The sequence below is a fragment of the Taeniopygia guttata genome, chromosome 11 (genome assembly GCF_048771995.1).
Source record: "Taeniopygia guttata chromosome 11, bTaeGut7.mat, whole genome shotgun sequence".
Lineage (NCBI taxonomy): Eukaryota > Metazoa > Chordata > Aves > Passeriformes > Estrildidae > Taeniopygia > Taeniopygia guttata.
In genome coordinates, this window is record NC_133036.1 from 4013864 (window position 1) to 4028095 (window position 14232).

Genomic DNA, 14232 nt, shown 5'->3' on the forward strand with positions numbered 1-14232 from the left:
GGAGCTGTGGGGGACGCTCAGGGCACATGGGGAGCCAGGGTTCCCACAGTGGCCGGGGCAGTGCCCAGGGGAGCCCAGTGCCCACGTACACACACCGCTGTCACATCCCCAAGCACTCAGCTCCGCACTGCCGGGCCAGACCACAGAACCGTGGGATGGCCTGAGACACAAGAGACCCGCAAGGATCACCGAGTCCAACTCCTAGCCCTGGTTGAACAGGAGCTGATGATGTCCTAGAATAGGACATCCCCAAGAGTCACACCATGTGCCTGAGAGCCTTGACAAAATGCTTCTTGAAATCTGTCAGGCTTGGTGCTGTGATCACTGCCCTGGGGAGTTCCAGTGCTCAGGCTCGCTCTGGGTGAAGAACCCTTCCCTAATATCCAACCTAATTCCCCCCCCGGCATGACTCCAGCCGTTCCCTCGGCTCCTGTCACAGCAAGAAGAGATCGGTGCTGCCCCTGCACTGCCCCTCCCGGGGAAGCTGCAGCCCACGATGAGCTCTGCCCTCCATCTCCTCTCCAGGCGGAACGAGCCAAGTGCCCTCAGCGCTCCTCGTATGGCTTCCCCTTTAGACCCTCCACCTAGGCAGACCCCAGCTCTGAGTCACCGGGAACGGGGGGCAGCAGCCCAAGCCAGGGAGTCTCCCTCCCGGGAAAGGTGCGGGGCCCGGGGCGAGGGGACGGGCACCGGGGCCGCGCCCCGGCCCGTGCAGAGCGCGCGGCCCCGCCACCGGCAGCGGCAGCGGGCCCGGGCGGAGCGGCCCCGAGCATGCGCGAGCCGCGCGCGTCACGGGCGAGGCCGGCGGGAGCGCGCAGCCCGGCGCGCCCCCGCGCTCCCTCCGCCCTCCCGCCGCCGCTCCCGCGCCTCCATTCGGCTCCGCCGCCGCCCGCCGAGGAGGGGACAGCGACAGTCGGGAGCACGGGAGAGGGACGCACCCTCCCCCGCCGCCAACTCGCTTCCTCCTCCTTCTCCTCCACCTCCTCCCCCGCCTCCGCCTCCGCCTCCCGGCCGGGAAGAGCTCGCCGTGCCCGCTGCAGCCCCGCTGGATGCACTGAGCGCTCGGGCGCGGGGAGAGAGGGGCAAGAGGGAACCGGGAGCCCCGCCGCGGAGGCGCTGCGCTACCCGGAGCCTCACGGCCATTTGCTTTAATTCTTTTATTGCCCCCCGGCCGCCGCCTCCTCTCTGCCCGCGGGAGCCAGCCGAGGCGGCGGGGGCTGCATCCCCCCTCCCCCCCTTTTTTTTTTTTTTTTTAATTTTTTTTTAAAATTTTCATCGCCGCCATGGGATGTACCCTGAGTGCTGAGGAAAGAGCCGCCCTGGAGCGGAGCAAGGCCATCGAGAAGAACCTGAAGGAGGACGGGATCAGCGCGGCCAAAGACGTGAAACTACTCCTGCTCGGTGAGAACCCGCCGGTCCCCCCATCGTCCCCCTCCTCCTCTTTCCCCGCGCTTATCCCACCTCATCTCTCTTCCAACAGGAGCCGGAGAGTCGGGGAAAAGCACCATCGTGAAGCAAATGAAGTAAGTCCCGCGGGGGGAGCGAGTGAGCGGCGGTGCGGGGCGGGAGAGCGGGGCGGGGGCTCGCGGAGGTGAGCGAGGGCCGCGGGCGCCATGTTTACCTGAGGGGACCGCGCAGGCACCGCGCGGCGGGGCCGCTCCCGGCGCTGTCCGGGGCCCGCTGGTGCTGAAGCGTCGCCCCGCGGCCTCGCTCCCGGCGGCGGGGCAGGGAGGCCGGCAGCCCACCTTCCCCCTCGGCGCAGATGTCCCCGTGCTGTCGCTTAAGCTTAATGTCGGGGTGTTATCTGCCGGCTCTGCGGATTGAAACCAAGGCTCCCTGTCGCTGAAAGCCCCTTTTATTGAGCTTGTACCTTCTTCTTTTAATTAATGAACGACGAGCTTGGCCACTCATCTCATTCAAACCTCTTCTGTTCTGGGATCCGAGTCTCCCTATGGTACTCGGCGCTGCTCCTCGCTGGGGCTTCCCACACCCTTTTTCTGTGTTTAATTAGATATAACCCTGTAATAAACAGCAGTGAAAAGCCCCACCGCACGGTCCCTTACAACCATCCCCGTGGCTCGTGTAAATGTTCCCCGTAGGAAAGCAGGTGCAGAGAAGGCTGATAGAGGTGGAGGTACACTCGTGGTGCGACTATTCTCCCCCCACCCATTTTTTTTTTTCAAAAATTAAAATACAATTAAATATCCCGTCCTCCCACCGCTACAAACATGACGGGCTGGTTGGAGGCGGGCGCCATCACGGAACGAGCCTGGGCGCTGGTTCTGGGTCTGGATTTCAGCTGGGAGCGGTTGCCGCTTTGCGATGCTGGTGGTTGCGGAGAGATCTGTGGCTGGGAGGGGCCCCCCCGGGACCGGGATTGCTTAGCGAGGGGAAGAGGCTCAGAGATGGGTGTGGATGGGACGCGGGGAGCGGGGTGCAGGTCCCGGCGCGGGGCTCGCGGGCCGACGGGCGGGTCCCGGCGCGGCGTTCAGGCGGCTGGCGCTGGACAGCGCCCGGCGGGGCCCCTCCGGCACCGCGCTCGGCTGCCTCCGGAGGGGCCGCGGAGCAGCCTAAGGGGCTCCCGAATAAGCAAAGGGGCCCGTGCCCCTCGCAAGCTGCAGCCCTGAGCTCCCGTAGCCGCCCCGCCTGTGCGTGTGAGTGTGTGTGCCTGTGTGTGTGAATGTGTGTGTGTGTGTATGTGTGTGAGTGTGTGAATGTGGGTGTGCATGTGCGCGTGCATGTGCGTGCACCACGGGGGCAGATCTGGGCCTTCAGCCCAGCTCCCCTCCAGGCAGGGTGGCTTAGCGGGTGACCCGGATATTTGGATATTTCTGTATCAACTCCGTGGCCGCTGTGCCCACCCCTCGGGGGTTCAATGAAACCATCATCCCCGCCTGAGGCAATGCTTTTCCCAAGGCGCTGCGGGGCTGGGAGGTCTCACTGTGAGGAGATTTGCCTCCAGTGCACAGTGGTGTCCGTTGCTTTCCCCACTGACGTTTGTGTACCCTGCTTCTGTAGAGGCTCTCACTATCCCCTCTCACTGTTTGAAAGAGGGCTTTTCCCCCCTTTCACGCCTATAGTTCGATTTGGGTCTGGGGTGGGGTAGGTTTGATTTGCTCTTGTTTGTGTGCAGAATGTGGATGAGGAGACATGTCGCTGCAGATGAACACCAATAAATAATTTAATCTCTAGGAATTGCTTCTGCTGAAGCATGCTGGAATGGCGGGTGATGGGTTTTGGTTAAAGGGAGAGGCTATGGGAACTACAACAGCAGAATGCACACGTAGAGCCCATAGGCAGGAGGGCAGGCAGTGACCACACTGGCTACACAATAAGCCTACAATCACTCTTGTTTTCCAAAGAGCAGAGCTCTTGTTTTTTGAAGCAAATCATATCAAGATAATAACCTGTTTGTTGGACTAGATCGGTATATTGAGGACTGAAATATACACGTTTTGTGGATGTGTATATGTGTATATATATATATATATATATATATGTATATATATACATGCATTTCATTACAACTACTCAAAGTAAGGCATGCTAGGCTTGCAGCTTTGTACCTAATATGAAAACGTCAAGGAAGCTGCTATGGTGGATGGGCTTATAGTGTGGGAAATTGGGAGGCATCTGTGAGTGTGGAAACTCCAGTGAAGTGTGTGGAGGCTGGGGTGGGGACAGCGGTGTTGCTATGAGCACGGCAGCAGCATCTGGAGAGAGCCGCGCAGCCGCGGGCGCCAGGGAGAGCGATGTGCAGGGAACAACGAGGGGAAACCAACATTGCTGAAAATTAATTTAAATATAATGTAGGCATTAGCATTTCACCTGGTCAAGCTCCATTAGACAGCCTTGCTGAGAACCTAATGAATTCTTAATAAAGATTAAATCACATGTTCATTAGATTTTGATGAAAGAGTGCTATTTTTTTAATACTGTATTATTGGTGTGCTTCTAGATAATAAATCTCATCCTCATGAATGGCTGAAGCAGCTTTACACTTGGATATTGCCTTGAAAACAAGCACAGGAATCTATAGACAGATTGGGGAATGCTAAGACAAAGGAACAGAGAGCAGACATTGTTACACAGGAATAGAAGAGGTTACACACTGCCCAGTTATTTCTTGAAATGTTAGATAGCAGGAGCAGAAGTAGAAATTACAGAATTTGAGAGTGTAGCCAGGATGTAGATAAGGATTTGTAAATGTAATTCAGGATTTTTTGAGTGAAATATTTGGAGATACCTTTTAGCTGGTGAGTGGGGGGTTACCGAGCAAAAAAAGAGGTACTGGTGAATGACAGAGAGATGGAACTGGAGTCTGGAATGTACATCTCAAACAGTGGCAGCACAGGCTAGGAATGACACTTTTCTTAGCACTCATGGTTGTTTTGACACCCTTCAGCCTTGCACTTTGACTACTCCACCTTGGCTGATTAATTTTGCCATATTTTTTCACAACCAGTTTTTTCACAGCAATCCAGATACTTTTACCCGTGCCTCAAAATGAAGGGTCAGAGCCAAGCTAGTCAGAGGAACAGTTCTGAAAGGCATGGTTGTGCCATGCAAGCCAATGAGACTCCGGAGTGTGCCACAGCATTCAGAATCAGGCTGTGTCCAGATTCTGTTTTCATTCAGCCGAATCTAAAAACCATCTGTAACCAAGCAAAGCTGGGGCTTTCCTTTAAAATCCAAGCTAGAAGGTGAGAGTTATTGGACAAGAGAAATTCATCTTCTGCTCACACCACCCTATCTCAGTAAATTAATGATTTAGGAATACAGTGGATGTTAACATTTTTTAGATCTTAATCTAGTCAAGTAAATGTCGAGCATATGCAGAATTTGGAACTTACAATAGTCTTTTCTGGCATATCTGGATTGTAGCATGAAATCAAGACTGATGTTATTCTAGGATATTTTTGTGGAGTCTTAAAACTCTGATGAATATGCTTGTTCATCAAAAGCCCCAGCAGAGCAGGGCACTGAGCATATCTCCATCTCGTACTGCTTCGCAGGACACTTAAATCCCTGCAACGATCCAGTGGTGAGCAGGGTTGGATGCTCGGGTGGGGACACCATCCGCTGCCATCAGCACAAGGCTTCCAGGGAATTCAGTGTTTAATCGTGCTTACGCAGAGAGGCTGAGTTAGCTGGCATGGCTTCAAAAACAAGGTCCTGACACCTACTCAGCAGCCACCGTTCTGGTTGGTGAGCCAGGGCAACATTTCACCTTCCCAAATGAGGGGATAGCAATAGGTGTGGCATTCCAGAGGAGATGTGGCTTTATCTGGTAACAGGAAAAATCTTGTGGCGTGGGTTTTGGTTTTGGATTTTGCTTTTGCAGAAGCAGCAGCTTCTGTCCCCTGCTGAGCTAGGTGCAGAGAGCTGGGTCCAGCTAGCTTTCACAAGATGCCAGAGCTTCCAGCCCTGCATGTCCTCGAGAGCAGCTATGTGCCTCTTCACTAGAAGTGTTGGCAGTAACTCAGTTGATAGGTTTCTCTGCTGTGCCAGTCATTTTTACAAAATGTTTTTTATGTTAAATATGAGAAGGATGGAAATATACAATCAGGAGAAAAATACACTAGTGTACAGTGTTTATCTTGAAATATCTACTATCTTCTCCCCAACAGCCATCAGTCCCAACAGCCGGCTGGTGTATTGTTCTGACCTTTTTCAAAAAGCCCCTCAAAACAGCCTCAGGTTCTACTTGCTCTCTATGTAACCAAATTACTTATAATCTAATGAACTTCTTCAGTGAGAAGCAATCCCCACCCACTGGTTTTACAGCAATTTGATGCCAAATGCCATTGAAATGAAATGATGTGTTGTGAACACCCACTTCAGTGCTCTTTGCTGCATGTCTGTGTCTCAAATCCATAGTGATTTCACACTTGCAGCCCCTTCCCCCGGGAATATTTCACCCCACAGGGGCTAACAGCGCAGAGTTGTTTCGCCTCTGCAGCATCTTCCCAGGGACAGGGCTGCAAACTGTGTCTTTGTGGTCTGTCCCACTCCCCAGCACGGCTCTTCTGCCCTCTGGCACTGGGTGCACAGCCCCACTTGGCTCTGCTTCCATCTGGGAACTGTTTGATCGTGGTGTGAGCTGGCATCCCAGAGGCACGAATCTCACTAGAGCACCAGGTCAGGCTGAGCCATCCTCATTCTTGTCTCCTGCTATTTTCCAGGATTTCTGTGATTTAAAGCCCAAAGTAGGGCAGTGGCAGGCTGCACCTGGGCGGTATTTGAGCTGGGTTTCAATAAGCAGGGGGAAGAGCTGCAGCCTTCCTGATGAAGTTGTGTCATTCTCCCAAGACCTGCCCCAGCGCAGTCTGCCATGGGTGTGGATTTGGCACCGGGCATGTGGCACATGGACACTGACAGGAAGGAGGCTCTGGTGGGGCTGTTTTGGCAGTGGAACCTGCAGTGAAAGCAGTACCAATCTGCCTGCTGGGGCAGCTCTGGGATGTTGGGATGGCATCTGAGCAGTGCATTGCTCACCCTAGCAAGGCAGGATCTCCTGCCAGAGGTGTCAGAGATCATCCCAGTGGAGGCTACTGTAGGAGGGGGCTCTCCCCTCACAGCAACTTCTTTCCCCACCTCCACAGATGCTTTCTTGCATCTCTGGATGCTGTTGGTGTCATGTTCCACACTTTGCAGTGGCACAGCACAGAGAGATTGCCCCTGAAACAGGCAAGAAGAGCTGGGAACAGAGGGGAGTAAGGCTGTTCATTGTGGCTTGTAGTTGCAAAGGGTAATAATGTTTTCAGCATTTATTTCCTTCCTCTTGGATTTTTAATTGTGCCAAAACATTAACAACCATAGTTCATTCTTTTATATTTAAGGTCCTTGTTATTAGACTGAGAGAGATTTCAGAGAAAAGCAGTAACAATGTTAGGAGGCAAGATGGAATACATTTAGGGTTTGTGTTTTTTCTTTTTCCTTGACAGTTTTAAATTTGTTTCTTGTTTTAGGGACTCATAAAAGTAAAAATATCTTTCAGTGACAACAGTGAACTGCATAGCTTCTCCTCTTCCAACCCAGTTTTAAAACCTTAAAAGAAATTTGCCTGTCATATTCTGACATGACACATCTAGTCCTGTTGGAAATGTTTTAGCAATCTAATGAGATGAAAGCAGTTGTTTTAATGAGCTCAGAAGAAAGAGACAAATCTGCTGCACAAATGTAACCAGGGATCTGTTTTGTTTTATGGCTTGGCTAACCCAGAGGTTGTAAGAGACATTAGATTGACAAATGAATTAGGTAACAAATTAAAGAAGGTTGTGGTTTTCCTCTTTAGTCTGTCCTTTCCCATTTGTCTGGCATACAACTTCATACCTGATGTGAGTTCTCCAGAGTGCTTACCTGAGGAATATGGGGACGATAATCAAAATGGGTGAAGAATGAAAAAGAGACAAATAATCGAGGTCAAGGCACGGTGTTGACTCTTCTGTTTGGTCTGGTCAAGAGAAAGAGTGAAATCAAAAAGGGCTTCACTGATGGCCAAGGCAGAAGCAGGTTGTTGGAGAGTAAGAGCAGTCAGGAGTGTCTCACATACTCATAATTATGTCGTTTTCTTCAGTCCCCTTTCAGAGTCACAGCCTGCTTCTGCAAGTATCAAGCTCCCATGGTTTCTTCTGGATCTGCAGGATACAAAATCACAAATGAGTGTTGAAGCTGGTGGATATGCAGCCAGAAAGCATGATGCAAGTGCAGGTTCCAAGAGCTCAGTTTTGCAAACTCCTGCTCAGATAGTGAGGAAGGCAAAAATCTTTTCCAATGAGGCAGCAGCCATACACAGTGCACAGACAGCCCCATCCTCTACACTCTGAAGTCCATGATTACACCCTGACTGCAGCTGAGTGTGAAAGATGGGATTTGGTCCTTTATTTATTACGTTGGTTTAAAGAGGAGTTCCAGCAGGTGAGAATTGCCAAAACCTCAAATTCAAGTGGCCAGTATGTTTAGGAGTTTAGTTCCTTTTCCTGGTGCTATTGCATATCTCCTGGTATTTGGGGGTTTGTGTAGAGCCTGAAATTATTTCTGTGGAGCCTGGACTCACATGATGACTGGATCAGTTCTGGTTTCAGGTGGTCTTTGCCTGAGTGTGTATTTTGTTTTTGAAAGAAAACTTCCAGCTCTCCTCACTTAAGAGAAAAGTTAAAAAATAAATTACCTTATTCTAGCCTGAGTACTCAAAAATTGAGTATTCTCAAAATGAAAGTGAGGAAACCAAATACATTTCAATTGCTTGATTACTTTTGAAGCCTGATACCTTTTAGCATTGGTGATATTGAAACCAGCAGCCTCACTTATTTCAAATCAATTTGAATGCTACTGACCCCAAATCCTCTCTTTGAGCTCACTGGACTTTGGGCCAAGTTCTTCCTACACTGAAGATGATAATATGTTCAATTTGTAGGTTTTATAAGACGTGATGAATTTCAGATGTTTGTGTGACTCTTGGTGGGATCCTGGATGTTGCTAAGTTTCATTCACAAAACCAAAGCCAGGAAATAAAAGTATCTGGAAGGCATTGTCACATTAAACCTACAGCCCTTTTTCTTGCCTTGATTTTTTTTTTCTTTTATTCATAGAGAGAAATACTAATGATTTGTGCCACATATTTTCTAATGCTGAAGAAATGCTCTGCCTAATGTAAAAATCCCCCATAACCATTAATTGAATCATTCTCATTTTATTTTTAAGACCATTCAGGAAAATGACAGATGTAAGGGAGGTTGGAGGATTACAGTCCTGATTATAAGATACTCTTAAGAATCTGCCTGAAATCAGAAAAGGCAAAAGGCTGAAAAATGTTACTGAGTAACAGCAGTAAAGCAAAGGAACTGATGGTTTTCTAGTGCTGAGAAAAAAAGGAGAAAAAAAATATTTTAATCCAAGACTCAATTATTGTGTACTTACTGTGATATTAGAATAAAACTCTTGATGGAGGTATTTCTTAACTTATGAATAAAATTCTTTCTGTCCCCAGCTTTCACATTAATTGAGAAAGAGCTGAGGAATGCCCTCAGAAGGGAGCCCAGGAAACTGCATAGTAAGCTGATATCACACCTATTTTCCAATTGTTAATCAATAAAATGTTTTACATTGAAAGGGAAGGACTGGCAAAATGGAATTACTTTGTTTTTCTTTATTCTTGGGCATGTTGTGCTTTACTTGGTCACCAAAACTTATTTCAGTTCATCAGCAAGACTTTCATCTGAGTATAAAATCTGTAAGCTTAAAACAAAGGAGCTGGAATACACCAGCTTGAAAGAGAGACAAGAGGGATGGGTAACACAGGGTCCTCCTGCAATTAGTCCTGAGTGTGGACCATAGCTGTTAATAATCCCCCTCTCCCCATCCGGCCCATCTGTGGGGTCTTGTGTCCTCAGGAGCCAAAGACAATTTCGCATCTGTTTTATTTGTTACAGGATAATTTGTGCAGTCTTTCAGCAGTTCTGCTGGTTTGTGTTGCAAGAGTTGCTTATGGGAAAAGGTTGGGAGATGCTGATCCTAGTAAGTGCTTTGAGGTGTGATCTCTGAAGAGCCCAGAGCTCTTGACTGACTGTTTAAGATTGAGGCATTCCAGGAAAACTGGGAGCAGGTTTCAGCAGAAGCAGGATCCAATGCAGGTAGGAAATATAGGGTTTGATAACAAGGAAAGGGATTTTATTTTCTTTGGCATGTGTCAGGCTACGTAGTGTAGAAATGGGGAGATCCACGTTTCCACTGGGAGGCCATGAGGGATGTCTTCAGTTGAGTGGTTCAGCAGCCTTTCACTTGTCCAAGAGAAAAATTCCTCTTTAGAGAATTCATTACCCCAGTCTTACACCTTGGCAGGGAGGCTGGCAATGGACATTTTGTCTCTGTGCACGTCCCTCCTCTGAAACATAACCCCCCAAGTGTTTAAAACAGTCTGAAAGGCAGAGCAGTGACTCATGCTTTGAAATTCCAGCAACTTCAGACTTGTATTAAATTCTCTTGTCTACAAGAGCATAATCAGCAGCAACTTGTACACACCATAACAGTCTGGTACAAGACTTGGAGTATTTCTGCATCAGCTGGAAATCATTACAGAAGGGAATAAGATGAGAATGACCTCTATTGATGAAAATATCACTTAAACGATAAAAATGTGTACTACCTCCTAGCAGAATTGGGTGGTTTATCCTCACTCTCTTAGAGCTGATTTGAGTTAGTAGCTCCAGTTTAAAGGCATTAAGTAAAAGTGTATAGGAAAGGCTAAGTGCAAAAAATGTACATTAGGCAGAATTATATAGGTACCAAATGAGAAGTTTTATAGGTGGATTTCTAGAGCTGTTGTGTGTGCTATCTAACAGTGATATGGAGATGTTTCCCCACTGCCAGTACAGTTCTCCTTATTTATTACAGCTGGACCTTGCTATAATCCAGATCCTGCCTCTAAAGCAGAGGGAGAATATCTCATTTTGATGTCTTGCAATGAAATAGTCCCATGCATACATTTCTGGAGTAATTTTGTGTGGAACTGGTGCAGACCAGCTCTGGGTCTCTCCAAAATTCATGTTGAGATCTTAAAATTACTTCCAGGGCACCATAATGTGGATCTGCATGCCCTAATTTCAGACTGCAATAGCTAAGGCTATGTGAATTTGTCATCCTCTCCTGTGCTTCTAAATGGTTGGCATGGCAGGGCACGTGCTCCTCCACAGCATGGAGGTTTCTGCTCAGCTTCATCCACAGGAGAGAAATACCATCCTCATGATGAGTTTTAAATGTAACACAACCAGCTTGGCTTCTTAAGTAGTGCAGAACTGAGTATTTGATTCAGTGCATTTTGGGAATCTGTTTTTATTTACTCACAGCCTCTTTACATCCATAAGCAATGTGAAAAGGTGTTACAGCAGGGGTGGTTATAGAGTGGTTTAGCTTGTTGCAAATAAACCAGCTCTTTCCACTGGCCAAGGAGAGCTCTTACTACAGTGCTCTTGGGAGAATGAGAAATCAATCACTCATTGCCAAGCTGGTGCACTGATGCCCAGGTGATAGATGCTCCTTCCCAAGGTTAGGTGGGGACCCCGTCTCACATCTTGTAAGTTCTAAAATGGGCAGATTTGTATCGTTGGAATAGCTGTATCACCACAGACACTGCAGAGCCTTTATCATCACATTTTGTCAGGAACACCAGCACAAATCACTGGGATGAAAGAAAATTGTCATGATGAACATACACCTTAGAAAGTCATCATAGTGTTCATTAATCACCAGTCACTCTTTAGTAATTAATTATTTAGCCAAATTGGAAAAAATTTTCCACATGAATGAGGAGATGTTTACTTAATAAAGCAGAAAGCTCCTAGAAGCATGCCCTTGTTTTCCTCAATTTAGCGGTAGGATAAATTTATATCCTCCTGCTTTTACAGCTCAGGAAAAAAGCCATGGTGCTCTGTCAACTTGTTGCTGTTGGTTTCTGTCCAGCCAGTTCTTCAACTGGAAACCTGATGCTGCTCAGTGTGTGCATTTAAGATGTTTGAATGGTAGATACATGAGCTGATGGTCATGGTCTGTTATCTGCATCTCTCTGCATGCCCTGAGCCCTTGTGAAACACTGAACAGGAGAGTGCGGTGCCAAATCCCAGCTCCAGGGTTGGCATTTCTCCAGCACTGACTGATGGTATCATGGTCACATTAGAAAAGAGGAAGGGCCCCCAATACCTTCATCCTGGCAAAATCCTTGTGCTCAATAAGAATTCCCTTGGAAGCGTGTTGCTGGGACCAGGCAGATCTTACCTCTGCAGTGAGCTGGGATGTGCAGGACAGAGGAAAGCCAGTGTTGGCACTGGGGAATCCAGGTTCTGATAGCAAATCAAAATCTTGGTATCTTCTGTGGTGATAGTGTTGTCTGTTCACTGTCTTTCAGCACAGCTAATTATTAAAAGCATTCAGCAACAACAAATGTGAAGAGGAAAGAAACACTAAGAGAGCTCATAAATGGTAAAAAGATAGTGATTAGTAATTTTAATATGGTTCAGTAAATAATTCAGAATCTAGCCTTTATTTTTCTATGTAAATTTTTATTTATGTACTACTTCTGTTTACTGATACTTTCAAGAAATCTCTCTATTTTAAATTCATATTTAGCTGAACAAATTATAGATTTTTTCCTACATGACAGAGCATGAAAATTGAATTATTACACAGGTACTTTTAGTTCTGATCAGTGAGATTAAATAGTACTAATTTCCCCATCTGTGATCAAACAAATAGGTGAGGCCTTCTGGCATAAATAGATACACAGTATACAGGATTAAATTTAAATTCTGATTTTATTCACTACTACTTCATGGTCTTTAAAATATGTTTTTGGAGTTTCCAGTAAAAAATTGGGAAAAAAGTTCTTACAAAGAGTCTAGAACAATGATACAAACCCAGCTGAAGCGGTGTATTTAAATTCTAAAGTCACTGGATAAATATACTGAGATTTTTAAAATAACCAGGATCATAACATTTTTAGTGGCTCCCTCACTAACTTAGGCACACACTGGTGCAGCACAGAGCCTGTCTGAAGCTCTCAGACACATCCTGCTCAGTCTATTCTCCAGGAGAATCCTCCTCATTCAGCAGATCCTCCTGAAGACTCACTCCGTGCTTAACTCTCCGCTGTAGGTTTCCAGCAGCCCTGCAGCTGTGTGAGGACTGTACAGCTCAGCACTGGTGCACTGAGGCCACAGGATTTACAGGGCTTCCAAATTAGAGCTGCACCTAATCTATATGGGATTAAGTTTAGGAGGTAGCTCACGTTTCATTCATGCTCAGACCCCAAACCCCAGAACAAGTGAGTTTTCTAATACTGTGCACATCAACATCGACGGGGTTGAACAGAACTGGGTTAACACCTGAGCCTTGCTGAAGACCACATCATTTCTGCTTGTGCTGATTGCTACCCACTTTTAGTCCCACTCTGTGTATCTGACCATTGTCCAAATATTATTCTGTTTCTTACTCCTTTGGAAAATAAAAGATCAGGGGAAAAAATTTTTCTTGTGTTGTGGGCTTTTTCCTGCCACATGCATTTCTCTTTTGCCACAGGAGCTCTCAGGTACCAGCTTTCAAATTTATTTCAGTTACAGTTCTTTGCCATGTTACTTGTATAAGGAGAAGGAAAAAACACTGGTTTTAGGAAGAGCAGGTTTAATTGTAGCATTTCATATGTATTTAATAACTTCAAGAAATTAGGTTGTGTAAAATCATCTGGAACTAAATCCTCCTTTTCCCCCTCTACTTGGTGCTCACAAAGCAGCATTTGAAATGTCATTTTTAGTTTTGGATCTCCTAAATCGAGGGGTGAATCACTTATAAACTGGGCCCTCCAACGTGGGCTGGTGCACAGGTCGAGTAAAGGGAGGCTGAGGGAGTTGAAGAAGAGAAAGCTGAGGAAGAACTTGCTGCTCCTTTCCACTGCCCAAAGAGGGCAGGAGATAAGGTGAAGTCAGACTCTTCTTCGAGATACACAGTAAAAGATTAGAGGCAACATAGAAGCATTTCATGGAAATAATGTTTCATGGGGAGGTTGATGCAAAAGTGGAACTGGACCCAGGAAAGGGAGAGTCATCATCCCTGAAGATTTTCAAAACTCAACAGGACAAGGACGTGTGCAACCTGGCCTACATGAGATGGTAGCTCTGCTCTAGGCAGGGACCTCTAACCCAAGTTATTCAATGATTTTTATGATGAGAAAATCCAAATTATTCTTCTTACTCAGTGTTCCTAATGGCAATGTTGACTAAAGATTTATCTCTCCTAGTGGAAACCAGAAGAACAGTGTTGTACTTAGCAGAATTTTTCCTGCAAGTGCATAAAAAGCCAGGCTCAGCTGGGACTGTTTGGTTATCATTCCTAAATGCCCTTCACACCACTTTGGTTTGTTTCTTTGCTTCTGAGTGTTGTCTTCTTAGATTTATGCCATACTGCATTTTACTTCCAGCCTTCTGAAATCCTGAGCTAGGGTTTGACTAACATCTTGTTTTGTTGGTGATGTCTGTCCCTACCAGCTGTGGTGATATGGTAGCACTTGTATGGTGATATATGGCAGTGCAGTGAACCAGACTGTGGCACTGATATGAGTTAATGTAACTCAAAAAAATATCCCAAAAACTCTGAAGGAAATGTCTATCAAATGCTCCCTTAAGGCAGCAATGTACTGAAGTTTGAGATGTGGGCTTGTATTGAAGGATTCAGTCACTCCTGACT

The 14232-nt window shown here is 46.9% G+C and overlaps 1 protein-coding gene across 2 annotated transcripts in view; it reads left to right on the top strand.

The window, feature by feature from the left end:
- Window positions 1-786: 786 nt before the first annotated feature.
- Window positions 787-14232, top strand: part of GNAO1 (G protein subunit alpha o1) — a 140614-nt gene continuing 127168 nt past the window's right edge. Inside the window, exons 1-2 of one of the 2 annotated variants that reach the window (XM_004174988.6) lie at window positions 787-1401; window positions 1481-1523. In XM_004174988.6, coding sequence (XP_004175036.1) covers window positions 1284-1401; window positions 1481-1523 — 161 coding nt within the window. In that variant the 5' untranslated portion in view covers window positions 787-1283. The remainder of the gene's footprint in view (window positions 1402-1480; window positions 1524-14232) is intronic. The other variant, XM_002190150.7, reaches the window with a different exon arrangement.